At 50.0% G+C, this 23,733-nt stretch overlaps 1 protein-coding gene across 5 annotated transcripts in view; it reads left to right on the top strand.

Annotated features, from left to right (window-relative positions):
- ENAH (ENAH actin regulator) overlaps nucleotides 1–23,733 on the top strand; it is a 668,777-nt gene that overhangs the window by 592,074 nt on the left and 52,970 nt on the right. For all 5 annotated transcript variants that reach the window (XM_085610395.1, XM_085610392.1, XM_085610391.1 and 2 more), the window contains one exon: nucleotides 12,080–12,137. In XM_085610395.1, the coding sequence (XP_085466521.1) occupies nucleotides 12,080–12,137 (58 nt within the window). The remainder of the gene's footprint in view (nucleotides 1–12,079; nucleotides 12,138–23,733) is intronic.

Here is a 23,733-nt window from a genome sequence, read left to right as displayed (position 1 = left end):
TATTTGTAATTTATTGTACTAAAAATCAAATTAATCCGCTAGATGCGTCAACTCAAAACATCTTTTGCTATCTTACACCTACAACGTGCTATCTGAGCATATACATCTATACGATTACATCTTGCCGCAATAGCAGCTTACCTACACAACAGACAACACTTGTCTTTGTTTTGCGTACCCGCTATCAAAGCCTTTATGGAAGGACTCAAAAGAATCATTCCTCCTAGACTTCCCCCTTCTCCCGTGTGGAATCTTAATATAGTCCTTACAAGACTCATGGGCCCACCATTTGAGACTTTGCACAAATGCGAACTACAGTTTCTGACTTGGAAAGTAGCCTTCCTTATAGCCATCACATCTATTAGAAGAGTTGGTGAGCTCCAGGCACTAACCATACAAGAACCATTTTTACAAATTCACCAAAATAAAGTGGTTCTTAGTGTAAAAATTGTGGGTTAGTCCTAAGTCGTTTCTGCTTTTCATCTCAACCAGTCTGTTGAGTTACCCGTGTTTTTTCCTCAACCAGACTCAGTATCAGAACGTGCTCTTCACACATTAGATGTGAAAAGAGCGATACTTTATTACATTGAAAATCTTTTAGGAAAACTAAAAACCTTTGTTGCTTTTTCCCCACCACATACAGGCAATTCCAGTTCAAAAGCAGGAATTGCACGGTGGATAGTTAAATGCATCAAAATATGCTTCCTTAAAGCTAAGCGCACCTTAAAAATCCCCCCTATAGCGCATTCTACACGCAAACTAGGGGCTTCTATGACCCTCTTAGGGAACATACCCTTAGATGACACCTGCAAAGCTGCAACATGGTCTACACCACACACATTCACAAAGCACTATTATGTAGATGTGTTAGCAAAACAACAAGCTAGTGTGGGCCAGGCAGTTTTAAGAACACTGTTTCAGACCACTGCAACAGATACAGGTTAGCCACCACTTGGGAGATAACTGCTGTATAGTCTATGCTAAAGCATATGATCTACAGCTCCTATGCCTCGCATGGCAAATGCTACTTACCCAGTATACATCTGTTCTTGGCATGTAGAGCTGTAGATTCATATGCACCCACCCGCCTCCCCGGGTACCTTTTACCTGTTGCTATATTATCTTACTTAGATACACTACACATGGACTTCATTTTCTATTCTTACTAACTCCATCATCACCCTTACGGCAAAACAATCTAGGGATGGAGTCGATGCCCATGCGCACTTTCACCGAAAGGAGGAGTCACCTACCTCGTGACTACAAAGACTTTTTCAAAGAAAAACAAAGTGCAAATATCGGGGCCCAACACCAGATGGCGATCTATGCTAAAGCATATGTATCTGCAGCTCTACATGCCAAGAACAGATAAATACTGGGTAAGTAGCATTTTCCTTTCCACGCCAGTCAGTGCAGATTCAGGAAGAACTACCTCTTAATCCGTTTTTTTTACTAACTTTTTTTCAACGTTTGGTCTAATGGTTTTGAGAGGTTTTTTTTTCTCCTGGTGTGGCAGGAAGGTAATCTTAAAAGGCCGGCTTCAAGCCTTGCAGCATCTGTCACTGTTCGATGTTGGTGACAGACCCACACTTTGTGTGCATTTGGTGCATCGAGAGCAACAACAATCTGAAGGCCTGCTCCGATTGCTTTGTCATGCACTTGAAGGCCTTGAGCAAACGATCCTTCAAGCTCCTTGTTGCTCGACATGCCACACAGCGACGATCCAGATCACGGTAGAGATGATAGTCCTGGGCATGGTTGCAAAGTCAGAGTAGCTCGTCGCACTCAGATGTCGGGTCACTTGGGTAAGTCCCACCTCAAGAAGTCGAAGCCTGCTTTGTTGGCTAACATCCATCAGCCAGCAAGGCTAGGGAACATCGCTCTAGGTCTGGCTCTACTGTTGAGCTGCCGCCTGGGCCTCCCTGAATTTGCCGGAGCACCCAATTGAGAGAATTTTGATGCGATGCACCTTGTATTTGGGTGACGTGCCTTTGAGCCCTACGGGTTTGGGAGATGCCCCTACTGGATCCACGCCAGCAGCTACAGCGCTAGTGGGGCCCCAAGGAGCCACAGATGGACTCGGATTTGCACTGATTGTGTCATATTGACCTGCCCTGGTGCGATCCTGAGGCCGATGCCATGGGTGCCACCGGCAGTGCCTTCCCCATTTATTTCCCCGACGAGGAGTCTTCTCTGGTCCTGGCATGCTCTTCTCCCCTTTGCCTAGCACCGCTTCATAACCCCCACCACCCTGACCCCCCCCCCCCCCCGCCCCGTGGCTAAAGAGGTTGGAGCTTCATTGGCAGCAGTGGAGAGGGCGGCTGAGGTCCTGAACCTTGGCTTGCCCTCTGTGGCAGTCATAGCTAATGTCTTGACAGAACAGATTCCTTTCTCGTGGCTGAAACATGCTCTGAGGGTCCGTGAGCTTCAGGCATGGTCATCCAAGCATCCTTTTCTAAACATCTACCCAGACAAATTGATGCTTTGTACAAGAGCTTCCTTTCTCCCGAAAGTGGTCACTTCCTTTCACATAGGCCAATCCTTCACTCTGCCTACTTTTTACTCTCCGCTGCATCTCTCCAAGGAAGAGGAGCGACTCAAAAGGGCATTGTCATTCTACCTTGTAAGCATGCAAGTTACGAGTGCACGACCAACTCTTTTGGGGTATGTCGTAGCACAGAAAGGGCAGGCTGTACTGAAGAGGATCACCTCATAAAGAATCGTGCTCTGTATCAAAATCTGCTGCTCATTGGCTAAGAAGCAACCCCCTGGTTTATGTGCTCTCTCCACCAGAGCTAAAGCTGCAACCACTGTTAGCATTTAGACTTGCCGTCCTGGGCATCTGCAAGGCACTAACGTGGGCTTCCCTGCACACGTTTACCAAGCACTACTACCTAGACAATCGTGTCCGTAGTGATGGACATTTTGACAGTTTAGTCTTGTGAAATTGGTCCGCAGACCCACCTCCTGGAGGGTTTTGCTTGGGTATCTATTTTAAGGTAGGAAATCTGCAGCTAGAAGTCTCTATCCGATGAACAAGTTACATACTTTCAGTAACACCATTTCTGGTAGAGACTGTCTAGCTGCAGATTCCTTAGACTCCACTGTCCTCCCCACTCTGCAAACGGATTTCTAGGGACGGGCTTTCTCCTTTCAGGGCACTAGTGTTCCACACCAGTGGTCAGTGTAGTTCGTTGTCCTGGTTTTCTGGCGTGGAAAGTTGCGAAAAGTATTGGATGTCAGGATGGCGCCTCTGTAGGCACTGCGCACGTCACTTCTGGCACGGATGATTTAGACTACGGCATACAGGGTCAAGCGACGTCACCTGCTGGCACACTGGGATACTGCTGAAGAAAATTTCCGGACCCAGTCTGACATTTTGGGATAATTCTAATGTGAGGAATCTGCGGCTAGATACTCTACCAGATAAGGCGTTACCAAAGGTAAGTAACTTGTTTGCCTGGCGTGGCGCCACTACTCCAAGGCCATAAGAGAACTAGTGGCAAAACGTTACTTTGTCAAGCATAAGCAGATGCAGCTTGGGACGTCTCCAACTCCTACTCCAAGTTGAAAGCTAGGTCTTGCTAAGTGACTGAACGTAGGCCAGTCTCTCACGCTCCAGATCCTTTGGTAAACTACACACACAAATCAAAGCAGTCCCACTCCTTCGCGCCATTCCCATTTCCCTGACAAAGTGCATCAGTGATGCCAACAGTCCTGTTCCCACCCCTGAAGTCTGCTGATGACCGAGTAGATTCCACAGTTCATTCCAGCACAAACAGTTTCTGGTGCCTTCAGCCACGCTGCACCAAATGGAAGGGTTTCGCTCAGACGTGCTCCAGCTCTTTGGTTCTTTACTGACTCCCTCTGGTGCACCTTTGAGCTCCTGATTACCATTGGTGGGTTCGCACTCTGCACTAGCTGAACATTCTCTACCTATTTTGCGGTCTGCTTCAGTTCCAATGCTGCCCTTACCCAAGCCTGGACACTTCGACGTTGACTTTGCTGCCCAGTTGTCCTTTCTGACGCTGTTCTGAATTTGACCAACCCCTCCACTGAATTAGACTGAGGTATCTGCTCTTGCCTTACCACCAGGCAGGGGACAATCCTCACACGCTATTTTTGGCACAGACTCATACAATCCTCAGAGTGGGGAGTTCACTCAGCCCCATGCCGATGATATTTAGTATGAGGACTTCCAAGATTCTAGTAGGCTAGACACCTCCCTGGAGTTGCACTTTTCTCCCCTCCTGGTCCAGCCACCAAAGAATCTGCCTCCTATGCTGTGGTCATGCGTAGGTCGGCTGAAGTCCTTGACCTTCAACTCCCCTCTAAAGAGGTCAAAACAAACATCCAGACTAGAGTCCTGCAACTCCTTCTGAGCCTCTCCTCCCAGTCATTGAGGCCTTGACGGATACCCTTCTAGGGGCCTGGGCTAAGCCATGTATCGGCCCTCCAGCTAACTGGCAGTTTGCCAGGCTCCACCCCCTTGCCCAGGGTGGTCTTTTTTTTCTCCACACCCCTCCCTAGAGCGTTATGTAGTGCAAGCTTCCACTAGCCGGACCAGTCCTAACAATTTCCCTACCACTCCTCTTGACACAGAATCTAAGAGTGGAGAGTTTTGCAAGACGCTTGTCCTCTGCTAGTTTGCCTCTATGGTTCAACACCTCCTGTTTAAAAGGGCTGTTTTACTCCTGCCCTCTGGCACTCCGTGGCACAAGTCCTCCCCTGTGTTCCGGAAGACCATTGGCCTGTTTTACAATCCACTGGTTTCTCGCATGATGTCCAGTCCTCCTTAATGGACATGCCATACGATGGGACTCCCTTGTTGGGGGTCAAGGTTGACTCAGTTCTTGAATGATAGAGTAGAGCTACAGCTTGCACTCTGATTCTTTCCACCCAGACTTGACAGTCACACTTAGTGTTCCCTTCATGGCTTCGGCAGAGGCATTACCTATTGCCAGTCTATCCCAGCAGTTTCGTAGGAGAGGCTGTGGTGCCACCTGTGGCCAAGGTCAACATGCTGCTCAGTCTGCTGCTGCTGCCGTCCCCTCCCACCCCCCACCCCACCCTTAAGGGTAATGGCAACCTGGTGAGAGGTAAAATACACTGCTTCTATCTAGGCTGGCAGGTAATCACATCTGACAGGTGGGTCCTCCACATTGTCACAAAGGCTACACTTGCGTCCCCACCGCACCTTCCAACTTCTACCCAACGACTGACAATCTCACCATATTGTAGAAGGATATGCAACCCCATTTGGCCAAAGTCTGTTGAGAGGGTGCTAGTGCCAGAAGTAGGACGTGCTTGTTATTCCTGCTACTTTCTGGTGCCCAAGAAGGATAGAGGTCTTCAGCCTGTCCTGGATCGGTGTGCTCCCAATTTGTTTCTCCAAAAGGAGAATTTCATAATGCTCACCCTGGCCCAGGTTTTGTCTGCCCTTGACCCTGAAGACTCGAAGGTGGTGTTTGACCTGCAGAATGCATATTCCCATCGTGCTGGCCCATCAGCATATGTAGGAAGGTGGGTTACTGTTGCAGACACACCCCGCCCTCTTTTTGCCAGACTACTGATGCACTTTCACTTGAGTAGCCCTGGGTCCCTGCCAATCTGGTTCCCAGGGCCTCTGTTCTCTCCCCCAAACTAACCCAATTGGCATCTTTGACCACAGGTCGTCCCCTGGTAAATAGTACCACAGGTACCCAGGGCACTGTGACCAGGGAAGACCTCGAAGTGCTGCAGCACTTATTGTGCCGCCCTTAGAGCCCCTGTACCTTTACAGAAACACACTGCCTATGCAGGCTGCGTGTTTTGGTGCAGAACAAAGTGATGAGTCGACATGGCACACATCCCTGTGTGCCATGCCTACAACCCACAGCCCTGGCATAGATCAGTCACACCTCTAGCTGGGTGCCCTATACCAGTGGCGGGGTACAGGTGCATGAGCCCTGTCCCCTTAGTGTCTTAAGTCCATTCTTAGACATTGTAAGTGCTGGGCTGCCATTAAGAGTATATGGTGCTGGGAGCTTGTCGTTACGAACTCCACAGCACCATAATGGCTACACTGAAAACTGAGAAGTTTGGTATCCAACTTCTCAGCACATTAAACCCACAATGATGCCAGTGTGGGATTTAATGAAAAATGCACAAATAGGGCATCTTAGATATGCCCTGTGAAAAACGACCAGCCTCTGGTGGGTTACCTGACTGGTACATGTTTCTGGGGCCCTAGGGAGGCAGCCTTCGCTCCCTGAGCCCAGAAACAAAGCCTTTCCTGGGTGGACGTGTTCACACCTCCCCAAGCCAGGAAGAGGTGTGGCAGGGGAGCTTCAATGGCCTGGCAGCCTTTGTGTTGCAACCCCCAGCCTCTCCTGCTATCAGGAGCAGGCCCCCTTCCTGTCTCTCCTCCTTTTCGGCGGGAAGACAGGTGGGAAAAACTAGCAAGCCCAGACGGTGTGCCCACCTCTGCCAACTCCACCCCTCGAGTGGGGGGGGTGAAGTGAAGCCCACTCTTCAGTACCTGCCATCTGGGCACTCCCCAATCAGGATTAGGCTCACTCCCCCCACGTGGGGTGAGCACACAAAGGCTGCTGACCTTGAGACCCCTAGGGGGCAGCCCTGAACAAAGAAAGCAGATTCCCACAACCTAAAAAGAAACCAAACGAAAGAAGACGCTTAGCAGAGGAGACTGCAGAGAACTGATTTGGCCCTAGCCCTACTGGCCCATCTGCAGTTTCCAGAGATTCTGCCCCAAAAATAGTCTTGTCCTGCAGCCAGCGACCTCCAGAACCCCTGGGAGGACTGACTGCCTTCAACAAAGACCGGATCACCTATGACCAACAGCTCTGTTCAGAAGAAACACCAAAGAGATTCCAAGCCTGCTGAGGGAAAAAAAACGACGCTTGGAACCACCACTGCACCCGTCTCCTACGGCCAGAGTTTGAGTCGACCACCAGTCCCAGCTAGGTCCCCCGCGCTCCAGAGTCCGAGTCCACCTCGGGTTGCCCCCTCCTGGACTCCCTGAAGTCACCTGCAGCCTCTGCACGGAGACCCCCCCCACCAACTGTGAGTGGCCCAGCAAGGTAAAATCCGACCTCAAAAGTCACCCCTGCATCCAGCCGCCCTGGAGAAGAGAACCCCAGGTGCACCTACATCCCCGAGCCCTCCAACTTACCTGCCCAGCTGTTGGTTCCTCCCAGAAGTCTTCCTGGTCCGAGCCTGCAGCTGAAAACCAAAACCGAAATTCCCATTGAAAACGGGGCCCCCCGACGCCAAAACAGCACCCTGCACCCAGCCGCCGCTGCGGGTGCACTTTGTGCTGAACAGGGTCCCCTTTTGTCCCGAGCCTAACCCCAGGAGCTTGCTCCCACAACCTTGTTAGCAGCCACCAACCAGACCCCCCCCCCAATCCCCCATTGGATAACATTGGGCCACAGCACTCTGCACCCGGCCGCCCTAGTGCCGCTGAGGGTGTAACAAGAGTGCATCCTTGACCCTGGGGGACCCCTGAGTCTACCCCAGAACCTCCACTCCCACTACCGAATTCCTACCCGAAAACCGATAACACTATTTTCCTCCGTAGGTTAACATTGACTGTTGTTCTTGGAAAAGTTTCTTAGTGTGGAGTTTGAAAACCTAAAGAAATTCTTTAAAATTGTACTATTTAACCAAAACGATTTGACTTGCCTGTTTACAGGAAATTTCCCAGAGTGTTATCCAGGTATACTACTCGGAGTAAGAAAAGTAATCTAAAATGTAACTTACCTGGTATTTTACTCAAAAACCCATTCAAGTCCATGTACTGTGTTTACAAAGTATTGAATTTCCCTGCAACCATCCTGTAAGTCTAAACAAAGTGCATACACAATTACAATTCAAACTGTTTACAAACTGCATTACTACTGTAAAGTATTTATTGCTACTGTAAAGTATTTATAGCTTACCTGTGCCAGGCTTGCTTGGTTCTAGAAAATAAAATAACTAAAAGAATATTTCTATACAAAAACAATTGGTCCGAAGTTCAGTCAGAGTGCTCAGCTTCTACATCGATTACATAAAAGACCACCAGGTGGAGGATCAGCTAATTGTGGGGTTCGCGGCAGCAGAAAAGGCAAGGCTGTCCAGAAGCATAACGGCTCTCACTGGATTGTGCCCTGCATGTTTCGTACTGGCGAAGAAGCAGTTCCCTGCAGGACTTCATACCTGTACCACTAGAACCAGAGCTGCTACCATTGCATCAGAACGCGGCTTCCCTGTCCTAGACATCTGTTAGGCAGCTACATTGGCGTCCCTCCATATGTTCGCAAAGCACTGTTTTCTGGACAGCCACGTTTTCTGAGAAGGGCACTTTGCCCACTCTGTCCTGCAGGACTTTCTGGTTTGAATCCATCTAAATCACTCTTCCCTTTGGTACCCCTTTGGTATATATTCAAAAGGCGTAGAATCTGCTGCTAGTACTGAATCACAAGAACAGATTACTTACCTTTGGTAACACTCTTGCTGATCTAGACACTGTTGCCACAGATTCCTCACTGACCCGCCCATCCTCCCCTTTGTGGTTGGACTCTATCCAATAATAAGATTCCAAGTCTATGAATCTACACACTGCTCTACGGGTTTGCTTTTGGGGCCCTACGCCTGGAGGCATGGACAGTCTTGAAAGCAACTGCTAGGTTCGTTGTCTCCTTGCATCCTTTTGGTCATGTGTGCACATTGGCATAGGAGTGTTGCCTCTTTCTTGATAGTTTTGTTAAGGACTACTGCTTAGATTCAGTAGTTTAATAGGCCATTTTGCTCATTCTGTCATCCAGGACTTTCTCTGTTTCTGGAGGGTACTCAATCTACCAGAAACCGATTCCTCACCGATCCCACCCACATCACTCTTGAAGGATAAAAATGCCATGTTAATAAGACTCCATATCGTTCTGATGCAAATCAGCTTTACAGGTTCGTCTTCCAGCCTTATTGGCATATGTTGGACTTGGTCCTTTTTGCAGGGTTATCCTCAAACTTTTTGCTTTTTCCTCCTGATTTTTTTCCTGACTTGTTGGTTTTAGGACTCTGGGCACTTTACCTCTGCTGATCACTGGTAAAGTGCATATGCTCTCTGTGTAAATTGCTATTATGATTGGTTCTCCCTGATTGGCATATTTTGATTTGCTGGCCAGTCCCTAGTAAAGTGCACTGGGTGTACCGGGGCTGGTAAATATTACTCGTGGGCCTGCAGACCTGATTGTGCCACCCACATGAGTAGCCCTGAAAAGATGTCTCCGGCCTGCCACTGCAGTGCCTGTGTGCAGTTTGCTAACTGCCATGTCGACTTGGCAGGTGCACCCACTTGCCAGTCCCTAACCTTCCCTTTTCTTGCATATAGGACACCCTTTTGGTAGGCCTAAGGTACCCCCCTGGGCAGGGTGCAGTGTATGTAAAAGGTAGGACATGTACTGTTGGGTGTAACATGTTCTGATAGTGAAATACTGCCAATTTCATTTTTCACTATTGAAAGACTTGCTTGCCCCATAGGACAGAATGGGGAATGCTTTGTAACATTTTACAAGCATATCTTCCCATAGGGATAAGATTGAAAAAATTGCTTTGGTATCCCTGAACTCAGGATTTAATAACACATCTGTTAGTTAAGATGGTTTTTAAATTGTGTGTTTGAAAATACCACTTTTAGAAAGTGGCTATTTTCTTGTCCAACCATCCTGTGTGCCCTCTGCCTGTTTGTGCATTGACTGTCTAGCTTTGAAGTGACAGGGGCTGGGGAGGTACAGTCGCTCCAGGGGTCTGGATGAATCGGCACTAGGTTAAATAGGCCTGTTCTGCATTTGGAGTGGTGGGAGGAGTAGTACCTGTACCTGAATATGGCTGTGCCTGCCTTCCACAATGTTGGCTCCGCCCCCCTGTGGTGTCTGGAGCCAAGGCTCACACGGACAACGGATGTTATGCACTTGCAGAGTGCCCCCCAGAACTGGTTTGAACTGGGCTCAGACCCCCTTGCACAAAGAACAAAGACATTTTGGGGTATACGTTTCATACCCAAAACCTCAGACTTATAGACTACTTCTAAAATCAAGAGGTACCTTTGCCAAGGAGAAAAGCTGGATAAACTGAGAACTACTGCCCTTGCTGTGTGCCAAGGAAAGGAGATGGACTGTGCTGTATCCCCTGCTTGAGGAAAGTCTCCAAGAGCTTGAGTAGCGCTTGCCTCCTGTTTTGAAGTCTCAGGAACACAAAGACTTCGCAACCTGCTCCCCTTGAACTTCCTTACTGTGAGTTCTGACATGCCAGGAGTGCCTGTGACTGTACGAGGTCTATGGAGGTTTGTTTTACTGCTTGGAGCTGGAAAGCAACTCAACACCAAGGAAATGGACGAATCGCTCCTTGCGACAGTTTTACGACACCACGCCGGATTTCCACCCATCGTCCCTGTGCCTCAAGTTTTCCCCAATTCATCACCCATAGATCGGAGTGGTCTCAGAACCGACGCATCGCTTCCCCCTACAGACCGGACCCGACGCATTGCTCCCCTGTGTGCAGCAGAACTGTTGCATCACATCCACGAAGGTCTCAGGAATGACGCATCTTTGTTTTTCGACGCTTCTCCTCGCTGCGGCTATTTGGCTTGGTGAACTTTGTCGCAACAACGCAGGTACTTTGCAAGAAATCACACATCATAGTTTTCTATTGACTCAGTGGCTAAAACATTTTGAAAGTCATTTTTCCTAATACTTGTATGTTGGATTTTTGTTGTTTTGGTCTTTTAAATTTTAGATAAAGATACTTTATTTTGTAAACCGGTGTGGTGTCCATTTGTGGTGTTATCACTGTTACTGTGAGTGTTGGTACAAATACTTTACACATTGCCTTTGAGATAAGCCTGTCTAGAGACCCCCATTTTTAACATTGGTGGTCAGCGGTGAGGATTTGAATTTGTACTTTGCACACAGTGATTGGTATACAGCGCAACCACATCCTGTGTTTTATTTGTATTTTTGGTTTTGGTTCTATTTTCGATCTGACCCTTGAAGTATCCACGCACCATGTGTCAAAAGGGTAAACCACCAAGTGATGTTGCAGAGCTGGAGTTTGATATTGAAATGTTAAGTGGTTACAAAGTAGGTCAACTCGAGCAGTTCTGCAGGGGCTATGGGTCCCTTTCTCACTTTGCCGCTGGATTCAAGCTAGCCTGGCTGATGAGGGCTGTTGAGTCACCAGATGCTTATTTCCGGTCCAGGGAAGACATGGTTTGGCAGTTCGGGCCGGACTGTTTCCATGAGGCACAGGGCCAAGACTAATTTGCGTATCGCTGTTTCTGAACCGGGGTGGCAAAGAGAGCTAAAGAACAATGATGGATTCAACAAAGATATGTGACTGGGGGTGAATGTCTGAAAAGTTTCAGTGCTCCGTCCATCTCCTTGTGTTTGCTTTGTTTGCCCTAAGATTGCAGGCTATGCCCAGACATGGGTCCCTTTCTCACTTTGCCACTGGATTCAACCTAGCCTGGCTGATGAGGGCTGTTAGCCCGAAACTGGTCCCAGGCTGCTTGTTTCCGGTCCAGGGAAGAAATGACTTTGCAGTTCGGGCTGAACTGTTCCCATGAGGCACAGCGCCAAGATTGATTTGCATATAGCTGTGTCTGAACTGGGGTGGCGAAGTGAGCTAAAGAACGATGATGGATTCAACCCAGATCTGTGACTGTGGGTGAGTGTCTAAAGTTTCAGCGCTCCGTCCATCTCCTTGTGTTTGCAACAAGATGAGAAACCAAGAATGCACAATCCAAGTGGATAAAAGGTGCTTCCAATTCGTGATCACAGTGACAAATTAACAAACACAGAAAACGAGTGTTGTAGATATGAAATGAATGACGCACAGGTTTTTGTCTTGGTTACAACACAAGTGTAGCACAATTAGTTCTTAAATGATTCAACTTTATTTAAACATACAGAACGCCATTGTTGATATAGTTTTGGTGCTGGTCATGGTGCAATACACATCCAATTCAATAGTTAAAAAGTAATACTGCTCTAACTTTTGCAAATAACCCTTGCTCATCTAATATTCTTGACAATTGCAGGATATTTTAGAAGAAATGAGAAAAGAGTTAACAAAACTTAAAGAAGAACTAATTGATGGTAAGTGTATATTCATATTTTTGATTTGGTCTGTGGGCTTAACGGCAAATGTCTTTCATATATCATTGAGCTTGATAAAAATTACTTTAGTACTTTTTGTATTTTTCAGTTTCACTATGTGAGAGCATACCAAAGAAATAAACTTAGTCGCAGTTTCTCTTTATAGACTTGATAAAAGGATCCCTCTGTTTCATTTATTGATGTAGAATTAATTGTACATATTTCCTTAAAAAATTGATACTGTCTTGTTTTAAACAATGAAATCAAATTGTACCTTTTAAAATGTTTGCACTAATAGCCTGTCGTGAGATTCTTGCATCCAACTTGAAGTAGAATCTTCTAAACATTTTCACAAAAGCTGAGGCACTTGCACGTACTCTGAACTCACCTGCATTCTTGAAGTGTCATTTTTTTTCTCTCCCCTATTGTGGTTCTGTTCGGTTAATCAGCTTTCAATTGGATTGTAAAATAAAACTGATTAAATTCTTCAAGTGCCTGTTCGGGATTGACCCTCCTGACCTCACTGTTAACTCTAAAGGATTTGTGTTTATTAGGTAGTCTCACCCCTCACATGACTAAAGTGCTGGCCGACCTGCTGCGTTTATCTTTTGCTGAGCTGGAAGCGATTACATTAAGAGCGCTCAGATTTGCCTCAAGAGGGCAAAAATCAGGGGTGGATCAGGTGACACCATCATAGTGTTAGTAAACTCAATGAAGTGAAAAGACTGGATCATTCTAGAGGCCATTCGGAGAAAAAAAACTAATGATTGAAGACCAAGCAGCTTTTTTTCCCCCCAGATCTACACCCATCTATGTAGGCTAAAAAAAGGCCCCATTAACTAAGCAGAATATAAGGCAGCTTGCAGTACAAGTAGAACACAACATAGAAAAATGTGGTCTCTGGACTTTCCTAGACAGTCTGTGTCCTAACAGGGGATGATGTTCTAGTCATTGCTTTGAGTGAGGGTAGTTGAGCGATGCTAGGTGTGCAAGTTGTCTGGTTGTTACAGTGCTTGGAGATGCTTCTAAAGGAGGGATCTTTCTTAAGTGATGGGATGCAGATGTTCTATTTCGGTTTTGTGTTCTCTTTATGGCTCTTGGGAGCCACTGTGTTATATGTGGAGACTTGTCTTGCTGAGAATTGTCTATTTGGAATAGGTATATGTTATTTTCTTTTGATGTTTGAAATTGGCTCCACCTGCTCTTCTGGGTTGTAGGCGGGAAATTATGTTCCTGGCATCACTTAATAAACCTAAATAAAGCTAAACGTTCATGCTTAGAAAATTCGCAATTAACTATACTAGCAACAGCCACAACATCAAGAAACATATTTTTCTAGAAACTGAGATACCAGACCAGAGGAAGATGAGTTTTGACCATTTGCTAATACTGCTAAAACCTCTGGCCACACAACTCTCCCTCAATTACCCTCCTCCAACCCATCCACTCACATTCTTGAGCTTCCAGATGGAGAGTAAATCGTCAAACTTTACATTTGTCTAGAAGTTACAAAAATAATTGTAGACCTAATTTACTCATATTCAGATGGGATGCTGCAAACATTCTGTATACATATGTAGACCAGCTGGTTCAAAAAGTGCATGCCATGTGCTCCCATGAAACATAAATACTGTACAAAAGCAGGGAAGGTAGCAAAAGTGCACAAAACTAGAATTCAGAGACATCCTGGATTTGAAAGTACTAAACATGGGTGAACGAGAAAAAAGACAGGATGTTGGCTTTTTTTATCGGCAATTCAGTCCCTGAACATGGGCGACACTGTGTTGCATAGATGATCATATACATTTATAGAAAGAAGCGTAGTCTCAAAGAATGTTGTGGTGCCGATGGTGTCATCCGTCTCCAAGGAAAAGCTAATTAGCAGAGAAAAACTAAATGATTAGATTACAAACTGGGTGGGAAAGCTGAATCCAGTACTTCATTGCAATACTGGAGAGGGGAGGCCTAGGTCAAAACTACCCATTTTAGGAATGAAGCCAGGGAAGGCGAGGAGGACTGGGAGGGGTCTGTTGACCCTCTGGCAGACCAGCTTGAAGAGCCGGACTGGAGAGAGGAGTTGGGTAATGCCAGTGGTCTGGATACCTCCCCAGAACCTTGGTATGCTTTCTCCCCCTACCGTGTCTATGGAGGATGGAACATCCTACGCTGTGGTGTTGCGTAGGGGTGGCTGAGGCCTTGGGCCTTGAGCTTCTTATGGTGGTGGTCAGGACTAAGCTCCTGACTGAGGTGCTTCAGCCGGCAGCAGACTCTTCGGAGTCCTTGCTGCCTTTCAATGAGGCCTTCACTGACGTCCTTCTGGGCACCTGGTCCAAGCCAAGCACAGGGGCTCCTATGGATAGGTTGATTGCCCAACGCCACTGCCTGGCCATGGGAGACCCACTTTTCCTCTCCCAACACCCTTCCCCGAGAGCTTGGTGGTCCAAGCCTCACCCTCGAAAGGAAGCGCTTTCCCTACAGCTCCACAAGATAGGGAATCCAAGAAGCAGGACCATCTTGGGAAGATGTTTTCTTCCACCAGCTTATAAGTGCAGTCGGTGAGCACTGCATGTCTCTTCTTCCGTTTCCCACATTCGGTGTGGGACACTGTTGCGCAAGTGCTGCCACAGTGCCTGGAGGAGGCCCGGGCGGTGCTCTCCCGCGCTGTTGCGGAGAGTCAAGGCGCAGCAAAGTTCACCATCCGGTGTGGGCTGGATACCGCTGACTCGCTGGGTAGGACGATTTCCACGTCGGTAGCCCTGAGGTGCTACTCTCGGCTGAGAGCCTCTGGCTTACCTGGGGATTTATTTAATTTATTTGAGAAGTTTTATAAACCGCAAACATGACCCTTAAGGGTATCAGAGCGCTGTACAAAGTGGTGAAAGCACGAATAAACCAACACAATGCACAAATGATATAGTTAAATAAACACACGGTCAAAACAAAGGGTGAAAACAATCCGGGGCAGGGCAGTGAGCCTGTCTGGAGGGCCCAGAACAGTTTCAGAAGGTAAATAGAACGAGATAACAAGTGAACAGACCAAGCATAAAATAAACCAACGGTACAAAAGAAGTATCGCATCCGTAGAAAGAGGGGGCTTGAGCAGGAATACAGGTTAATGCTGTTAATGTTCACTCAAGATTAGCCCATTGACATGTTTCTTGAAAGATGCAGTGGATGGGTTGTGTTAGACCTGTCAGCCCTTTGGGTGGTCCCTCCTCTCCATTATTTATTTTGTCCCACTTTTGCCTCAAGCCCTGTTAGTATTTTTCCTTTTTGGGAACCACCAGACTTTTTAGTATTGATGCCGATTCAGGGAGCCATTTTATCTACCCCTGGAACTTCTGTCTGAGGGCCTGGAGCACAAAATGGTGGCCACCTGTGACATCATCAGAACCCACTGGAACCTACTAGAACCTTCTGCAACATTCTGGAGCCCTGTGACAGTTGGAGGCGGTTTAGAATGTTGGGAAGCTAAGACAGAGAGTTGGCAGTTGGAGCTGGCAGTTGGCACCTGACTGGTGAAGAGAGAGCAGCATAAACCTGAAGGAGGAAGGAGTGAGGCAGCAGGGGTGGAAACTTGTGCCTGGAGTGGGGTCCATAAACCCACCCTTGATACTAGTCCCTACTGACTGAGCCCAGCCTGGAGCCCTGTGTGGGAAGAAGCAAGAAAAACCATCTTAAGGACCTGGACAGCAGGAACAGGCCTTAGAAGCAAAGAACAGCAAAGTCCTGACCTGATTGTTGGTTTTCCTGGAGTCTGACGTCGAGAAGCCTAGAGACCCGGAGCCCGAGGTGGAGAAGCGGCGCTGACTGGAAAAGCAGACGTCGTACCCGGTGCCGCCAGAGGTCGAGAGAGGGCGCCGACGGAGGTCGTAGAGAGTACCAGGGGTCGAGGAGGAAGTCACCCGAGGTCGAGTGAGCGGCGTCGACGGGGGAGTGAAGTCCGCCCTCCGGAGTCGCCGGAGACCGAGGTGAAGCGTGCCGGAGGTCGGGAGCGGAGATCGCACTCCGGAGTCGCCGGAACCTGAGGAGAGGAGCACCGGAGGTCGGGAGTGGAGGTCGCACTCCGGAGTCGCCGGAACCTGAGGAGAGGAGCACCGGAGGTCGGGAGTGGAGGTCGCACTCCGGAGTCGCCGGAACCTGAGGAGAGGAGCACCGGAGGTCGGGAGTGGGGATCGCACTCCGGAGCCGCCGGAAGTCGACATCGAGCCAAGGCCGGCCGACGTCATCGAACCTGAGGTCGCCATCGGACCGGAGCCGCCTGAAGTCGACATCAAGCCAAGACTGCCCGCCGTCATCGAACCGGAGGACGAGATCGAGCCGAGGCCGCCGACATCGAACCGGAACCGCCTACCGGCGTCGTCAAGAACTGACATTGCGCCGAGGCCGCCGACATCGAACCGGAACCGCCTCACGGCGTCGACACGACTCCAGCGGCGTCGGAGCTTCAGAAAAAGGGCAGTAAGTGGAATAGAGGGCGCCTAAGGCCCTGTGGAATCCTGAGAGACTACCCTAGGGGCTAGAGAGGTGCTGGAACCAGCTTGATTGTGCCAGGGGTGAGCTGAGACTAATACAGAGGGGTTGTGTAGTGTGGGAGAGCCAGATCTCTAGATTCCCCCTTGATCTACCTCAGTTTAGGCCTCAGCCTTGTCCAAGCCAGGGAGTAGACACCCTCAGGCCATCCATCTAACCACAGGCTGTGACTGGGCCAAATCAGCCCATAGAAATCTAAATGTGATCTGATTCTATGAGTGTCACTGTCAGCTTTTAATTATTTATTGAGAGCACTGTATTTATTGTATTTAACCTATTTATTGCTTCACTGTATTTATTGTTCCACAGTATTTGTCGCACAATATTTATTGGCTTGCAGTATTTATTGCCTCGTAATATTTAATTGCCTGTATGTAATGCACTTATATGTATGCCTTAACTATTTATGATCTCCCCTATTTATTGAATCATTAAGACAGTATTTATTTGACGTACCCTTCCACAGAAAAAGCCTTGTATATGGTGATTGTGTTATTATTTATTTAATCAGCAACTAAGAGAAAAAGAAGATAAACAGAGATTTTCATAATTTTTACGGTGTAGAGTCGTTTTTGGAACGGATGCACGCATGGTTATTGTATGGGTATGACGTATGCTTAGCACGGTGCCTGATTCCTGACCACTCGAGCCAAGCTACCACTGTGTATGTCTGGAGAGACCCCGTTACCACCACCCTTTCCGGTGTGGGAGTGGGGTATTTCCAACATAATTGGTGTTCAGTGGTGGGATAGAGCTGTGCCTACGTATACTCAACAATAACTGTGGGTAGTCCATAGGCCTACACCGGGAGTTTTCTCAAAGCGGCCTTCCTAATTGTGAGTTTTTGTTTTTCCAAATTTACTCTGGTGGTGGGAGGAGGTATTATATAAGGTACCCCCCTGCATAGTTACTGCAAATAACTGTCCTCTGACCTGAGTGGGCAAGATGGAGTTTGTACTGGAGAATTTAGAAACGTACACTGTGGCCCAACTCAGGGAGTTTTGTCAGCGGGAGGGGGTGTATTGTCCCCCAGGAGCAAAGAAGGGTGCACTCCAAACCAGCTTAAGGGCCCAAGAAAGCAAGGCTGAGGAGGAGGACAGGGATAGAGAGCCCGACAGTGAGGGAGCTGGTTTGTACCAACCTGAGGTGGGGAACCTGTTAGCGGGGCCCAGGACACTTTCTAGGAAGGGCAGCAGTGCCTCTAGCGGTGGCTTGTCTGAAGTGGAGTTAACAGACCGGAGGGAGAAAAGACAGCTCACATGGGACTTAGCAAGGCTGGAGAAAGAGAAGGAGGAACAGAGGATGGCTCATGAGTTAAGGCTGAAAGAGATAGATCTTCAGATCCTAAGAATCGGGGCACAAACTGTTCCTAATGGTGGCAGCAAAGACCAAGAAAGAGAGTTCACCAGGGAACCCAAACCCTACCTGCCAAAGGACATAGTAGCTAGCTATGGAGTGGGCGACGATATTGCCAAGTGGCTAGCGGCCTATGAGGTCTCGTTAAGGGCCCATGGGGTTCCAGAGAAGTACTGGGGAGCGGGATTGTACAAGTACATGCCTCCAGCTGGTAGGGATGCTTTATTGGCCCTAGAGGAGGATGAGCAGACCCACTACCCCACCATGAAGGTGGCGCTCATAAAGTTTGGACTAACACCCGAAAAGTACAGACAGAAGTTCCGGGGTAGTCACAAACTGGGCACACAGAATTGGGTGGACTTCCTGGACTATGCAAAGAAGGCACTAGAGGGTTGGATTCAGGGCAGTGAAGTGAGGAACTACGAGGGGTTGTTTGATGTAGTACTGAAGGAACACCTGCTCGAAAAATGTTTCCCTGAACTGCGTCAACACCTGGTGGATAGCAAGCTGACCAATCCCCGGAAGCTTGCTGAGGAGGCGGACATTTGGGCTAGTACCCGGGTGTCCACAAGGGGGACTGGAGGGGATACTCAAAAGGCCGGACAGGGCGCCCCCCCAGAAGAAAGAGGGAGGGGAAAAGAAAAAGGAGTTCTCCAAAGGCCCCCAAAATAACTTCCAAGTGAAGGGAACAGGATTCACCCCTAGGGCTAACCCACCCCGAAACCCTAATTTTGGCCAGAGTCAGCAGCCAAGGGTTGTCCATTGCTACGAGTGCGGTGGCGTTGGACACTACAAGGGAGACGCGAAGTGCCCGAAACGACCACCCCCTCCCATTGGAGGAAAGACCCCCGGAGTAGCTAGTGCAGTGCTCGGGGAGGAGATGCCCTTAACTAAGGGAAGGGAGTGGGCGGGTGTCACTTTAGTGTCCCTGGGAGAACGGGAGATGGTTCCTAAGATCCAGGTGCCCGCAAATACCATAAAGTATGGGCAGTGGGTCACCATCAACGGCCAAAGAGGGGAGGCTCTGAGAGACACAGGAGCCAGTATGACTATGGTACGTAGTCAACTGGTGTCTCCAGAGCAGGTAATTCCCGATGTACTCCACCCAGCCGCGATGGCTGACGGCAGAACAGGCCACTATCCAGTGGCCGAGGTTCCCTTTGAATGGGGGGGGTTGCAGGTTCACTTCGAGTTGCCGTAAGCCCTGCCGTGCCAGTCGATTGTCTACTGGGGAATGACTTGGAGCACAATGCTTGGAAGGAGGTGGAATACCGGACTCATACTGAGATGCTGGGTACACCTGACTGGGCCTGTGTGAGCACAGGGTCCGCGACTACCCGGAGAGGGAGTTCGTTTCGGCTGGAGCCTGGGACAAAGGCCCAGCCAGCTGCCAGTCAAGGGAGGAACCAAGGACAGGAGGAGCCTGCCTCGGCGTCCACACCCCGTAGGACGGATAGGCCACCGGAGGTGGTGGACCAGGAGTCTGCGGTGGGGGACGTTACCAAACTGGAGGACCTACCCATCCCGGCCGAGTGGCACGTGGAGGGAGGCCCGTCCAGGGAGGAATTCTGCCAGGGCCAGAGGGAGTGCCCTACCCTTGAGGGGCTAAGGCGTCAGGCCCAAGCCCAGGCAGCAGGGAACGTTGAAGGGAACTACAGTGTTTACTGGGAGGATGGCCTCCTCTACAGTGAACCCAAGGCACCCCTACACGGATCGTCACGAGCCTTGGTAGTCCCTCAACGTTATCGAGCCTTCCTTCTGGAGTTGGCTCACGAGATCCCATTGGCAGGACACCTGGGGCAAGACAAGACCTTCGCCCGTCTTGTCCCACACTTTTATTGGCCTCAAATGAAAGTGTCGTCCGATACCTACTGCCGGACATGTGTGTCTTGCCAAGCCAGTGGGAAAACAGGGGTGAAGCTGAAAGCTCCCCTGGAACCACTTCCTGTCGTTAGCACCCCCTTTGAAAGGGTGGGCATCGACATTGTGGGTCCGTTAGATCCACCTACTACAGCTGGTCACAGGTTTATCCTGGTTCTGGTGGATCATGCCACACGGTACCCAGAGGCAATACCTCTGAGGACCATAACAGCACCTGTTGTGGCTAGGGCCCTGATGGGAATCTTTACCCGAGTGGGTTTTCCCAAGGAAGTTGTGTCCGACAGGGGGACCAACTTCATGTCCGCGTACATGCGGGCCATGTGGAAGGAGTGTGGAGTGACCTACCGGTTCACAACTCCTTACCACCCCCAGACCAATGGTCTGGTGGAGAGGTTTAACAAAACCTTGAAAGGCATGATCAGAAGTCTGCCTGAAAGCCTGCGGAGGAAATGGGACGTCCTCCTACCCTGTCTATTGTTTTCCTACAGGGAAGTGCCACAGAAGGGAGTGGGCTTCAGCCCCTTCGAGCTTTTGTATGGGCACCCTGTACGTGGACCTCTCAACCTGGTGAGAGACGGATGGGAAAGAACTCCCAGAAAGCTTCCCCAGGATGTGGTGAGCTACATGCTGGCCTTCCGGAGCCAAATGGCTAAGTTGTGGAAGCAAGCTTCGGACAACTTGGAAGCCAGCCAAGCAGTAATGAAGGCGTGGTATGACCACAACGCTCACCCGGTGGAGTTGGAGCCTGGCCAGAAGGTGTGGGTGATAGAACCAGGGGAGCTTAGCGCCCTCCAGGATCGCTGGTCAGGACCCTTTGAGGTATTGGAGAAGAAGGGTAAGGCTACCTACTTGGTGGATCTTAAGACCCCTCGTCAGCCCCTACGGGTGCTGCATGCCAACCGCCTCAAACCCCACCACGAGAGGCCCAAAGTCATTTTGATGATGGTGACTGACGGAGCAGAGGACGTGGAAAGCGAGCCTCTCCCCGATTTGTTTGCGTCTCAAGAGAAGGATGGGTCGGTGGAGGGAGTGATTCTCTCCCCATCTCTAACTCCTGAACAGCAGGAGGACTGCCGCCAGGTCCTGGGACAGTACTCTTCGTTGTTCTCCCTTGTCCCGGGTAGGACTCACCTGTGCGTCCATGACGTGGACACAGGAGACAGCCCACCTGTGAAGTCCAAGATCTACCGGATGTCAGACAAGGTGAAGGCCAGCATTCACAGTGAAGTCACTAAGATGCTGGAGCTAGGAGTGATCGAACCTTCTAGCAGCCCCTGGTCCAGTCCGGTGGTGTTAGTACCAAAAGCTGCACCACCGGGTGCCCAACCGGAACTGAGGTTCTGTGTGGACTACAGGGGATTGAATTCAGTAACCAAAACTGATGCTCATCCGATCCCTAGGGCGGATGAATTGATTGACCGGCTGGGAGCTGCCCAATATCTAAGTACCTTTGACCTTACTTCTGGGTACTGGCAGATCTCTTTGACTGATGGAGCAAGGGAAAGGTCAGCCTTCTCCACGCCCAATGGCCACTACCAGTTCTGTGTGATGCCCTTTGGGCTCAAGAACGCACCTGCCACGTTTCAGCGCCTGGTAAACCAGATCCTCACCGGAATGGAGAGTTTCTCTGCTGCTTATCTGGATGACATAGCCGTCTTCAGTAACAGCTGGGAGGATCACTTGCGTCACCTGCAAGCTGTTCTCCAGGCCCTGAGACAAGCTGGATTGACGATCAAGGCCAGCAAGTGCCAGATCGGGCAGGGGTCGGTAGTGTACCTTGGACACTTGGTGGGTAGGGGAGCGGTGCAACCCCTCCAGGCGAAGATCGAGGCCATCATGGCCTGGGAACCCCCCGAGACACAGACTGAGGTCCGAGCTTTTCTGGGCCTCACGGGATATTACCGCCGCTTCGTGAAGGGGTACGGTACCATTGTAGCCCCCCTCACGGAGCTCACGTCCAAGAAACAACCTCGACGGGTAGTCTGGACGGAGGCTTGTCAGCAGGCCTTTGTGAGACTGAAGAAAGCCATGTGCGAGGCCCCGGTCTTAAGGGCCCCAGACTTTTCCAAGGAGTTCATTGTCCAGACGGATGCATCAGAACATGGCATTGGGGCAGTATTATCGCAACTCAATGAAGAGGGTCTGGATCAACCCGTGGTCTTCCTATCCCGGAGACTACTTCCCAGGGAACAGAAGTGGAGTGCAATAGAGCGTGAAGCCTTTGCAGTGGTATGGGCTCTGAAGAAGTTGCGGCCATACCTGTTTGGCTCGCACTTCCTGGTTCAGACCGACCACAGACCCCTTTGTTGGCTGATGCAGATGAAGGGGGAGAATCCCAAGTTGTTGAGGTGGTCTATTTCCCTACAGGGAATGGACTTTCAGGTGGAACATCGGCCTGGAGTGGACCACGCCAATGCAGACGGTCTCTCAAGGTATTTCCGCCTTAGTGATGAGAACTCCCAAGGGGTTGGGTAGCTCTCCCCACTTTCAGCTGGGGGGGGACGCGTGTTAGACCGGTCAGCCCTTTGGGTGGTCCCTCCTCTCCATTATTTATTTTATCCCACTTTTGCCTCAAGCCCTGTTAGTATTTTTCCTTTTTGGGAACCACCAGACTTTTTAGTATTGATGCAGATTCAGGGAGCCATTTTATCTACCCCTGGAACTTCTGTCTGAGGGCCTGGAGCACAAAATGGTGGCCACCTGTGACATCATCAGAACCCACTGGAACCTACTAGAACCTTCTGCAACATTCTGGAGCCCTGTGACAGTTGGAGGCGGTTTAGAATGTTGGGAAGCTAAGACAGAGAGTTACTAGTCCCTACTGACTGAGCCCAGCCTGGAGCCCTGTGTGGGAAGAAGCAAGAAAAACCATCTTAAGGACCTGGACAGCAGGAACAGGCCTTCGAAGCAAAGAACAGCAAAGTCCTGACCTGATTGTTGGTTTTCCTGGAGTCCGACGTCGAGAAGCCTAGAGACCCGGAGCCCGAGGTGGAGAAGCGGCGCTGACTGGAAAAGCAGACGTCGTACCCGGAGCCGCCAGAGGTCGAGAGAGGGCGCCGACGGAGGTCGTAGAGAGTACCAGGGGTCGAGGAGGAAGTCACCCGAGGTCGAGTGAGCGGCGTCGACGGGGGAGTGAAGTCCGCCCTCCGGAGACCGAGGTGAAGCGTGCCGGAGGTCGGGAGCGGAGATCGCACTCCGGAGTCGCCGGAACCTGAGGAGAGGAGCACCGGAGGTCGGGAGTGGAGGTCGCACTCCGGAGTCGCCGGAATCTGAGGAGAGGAGCACCGGAGGTCGGGAGTGGGGATCGCACTCCGGAGCCGCCGGAAGTCGACATCGAGCCAAGGCCGGCCGACGTCATCGAACCTGAGGTCGCCATCGGACCGGAGCCGCCTGAAGTCGACATCGAGCCAAGACTGCCCGACGTCATCGAACCGGAGGACGAGATCGAGCCGAGGCCGCCGACATCGAACCGGAACCGCCTACCGGCATCGTCAAGAACTGACATTGCGCCGAGGCCGCCGACATCGAACCGGAACCGCCTCACGGCGTCGACACGACTCCAGCGGCGTCGGAGCTTCAGAAAAAGGGCAGTAAGTGGAATAGAGGGCGCCTAAGGCCCTGTGGAATCCTGAGACTACCCTAGGGGCTAGAGAGGTGCTGGAACCAGCTTGATTGTGCCAGGGGTGAGCTGAGACTAATACAGAGGGGTTGTGTAGTGTGGGAGAGCCAGATCTCTAGATTCCCCCTTGATCTACCTCAGTTTAGGCCTCAGCCTTGTCCAAGCCAGGGAGTAGACACCCTCAGGCCATCCATCTAACCACAGGCT

Source organism: Triturus cristatus, chromosome 6 (assembly GCF_964204655.1).
Source record: "Triturus cristatus chromosome 6, aTriCri1.1, whole genome shotgun sequence".
Lineage (NCBI taxonomy): Eukaryota > Metazoa > Chordata > Amphibia > Caudata > Salamandridae > Triturus > Triturus cristatus.
The sequence above is the reverse complement of the archived record's forward strand: the minus strand, read 5'-3'. Positions and strand labels throughout refer to the sequence as shown.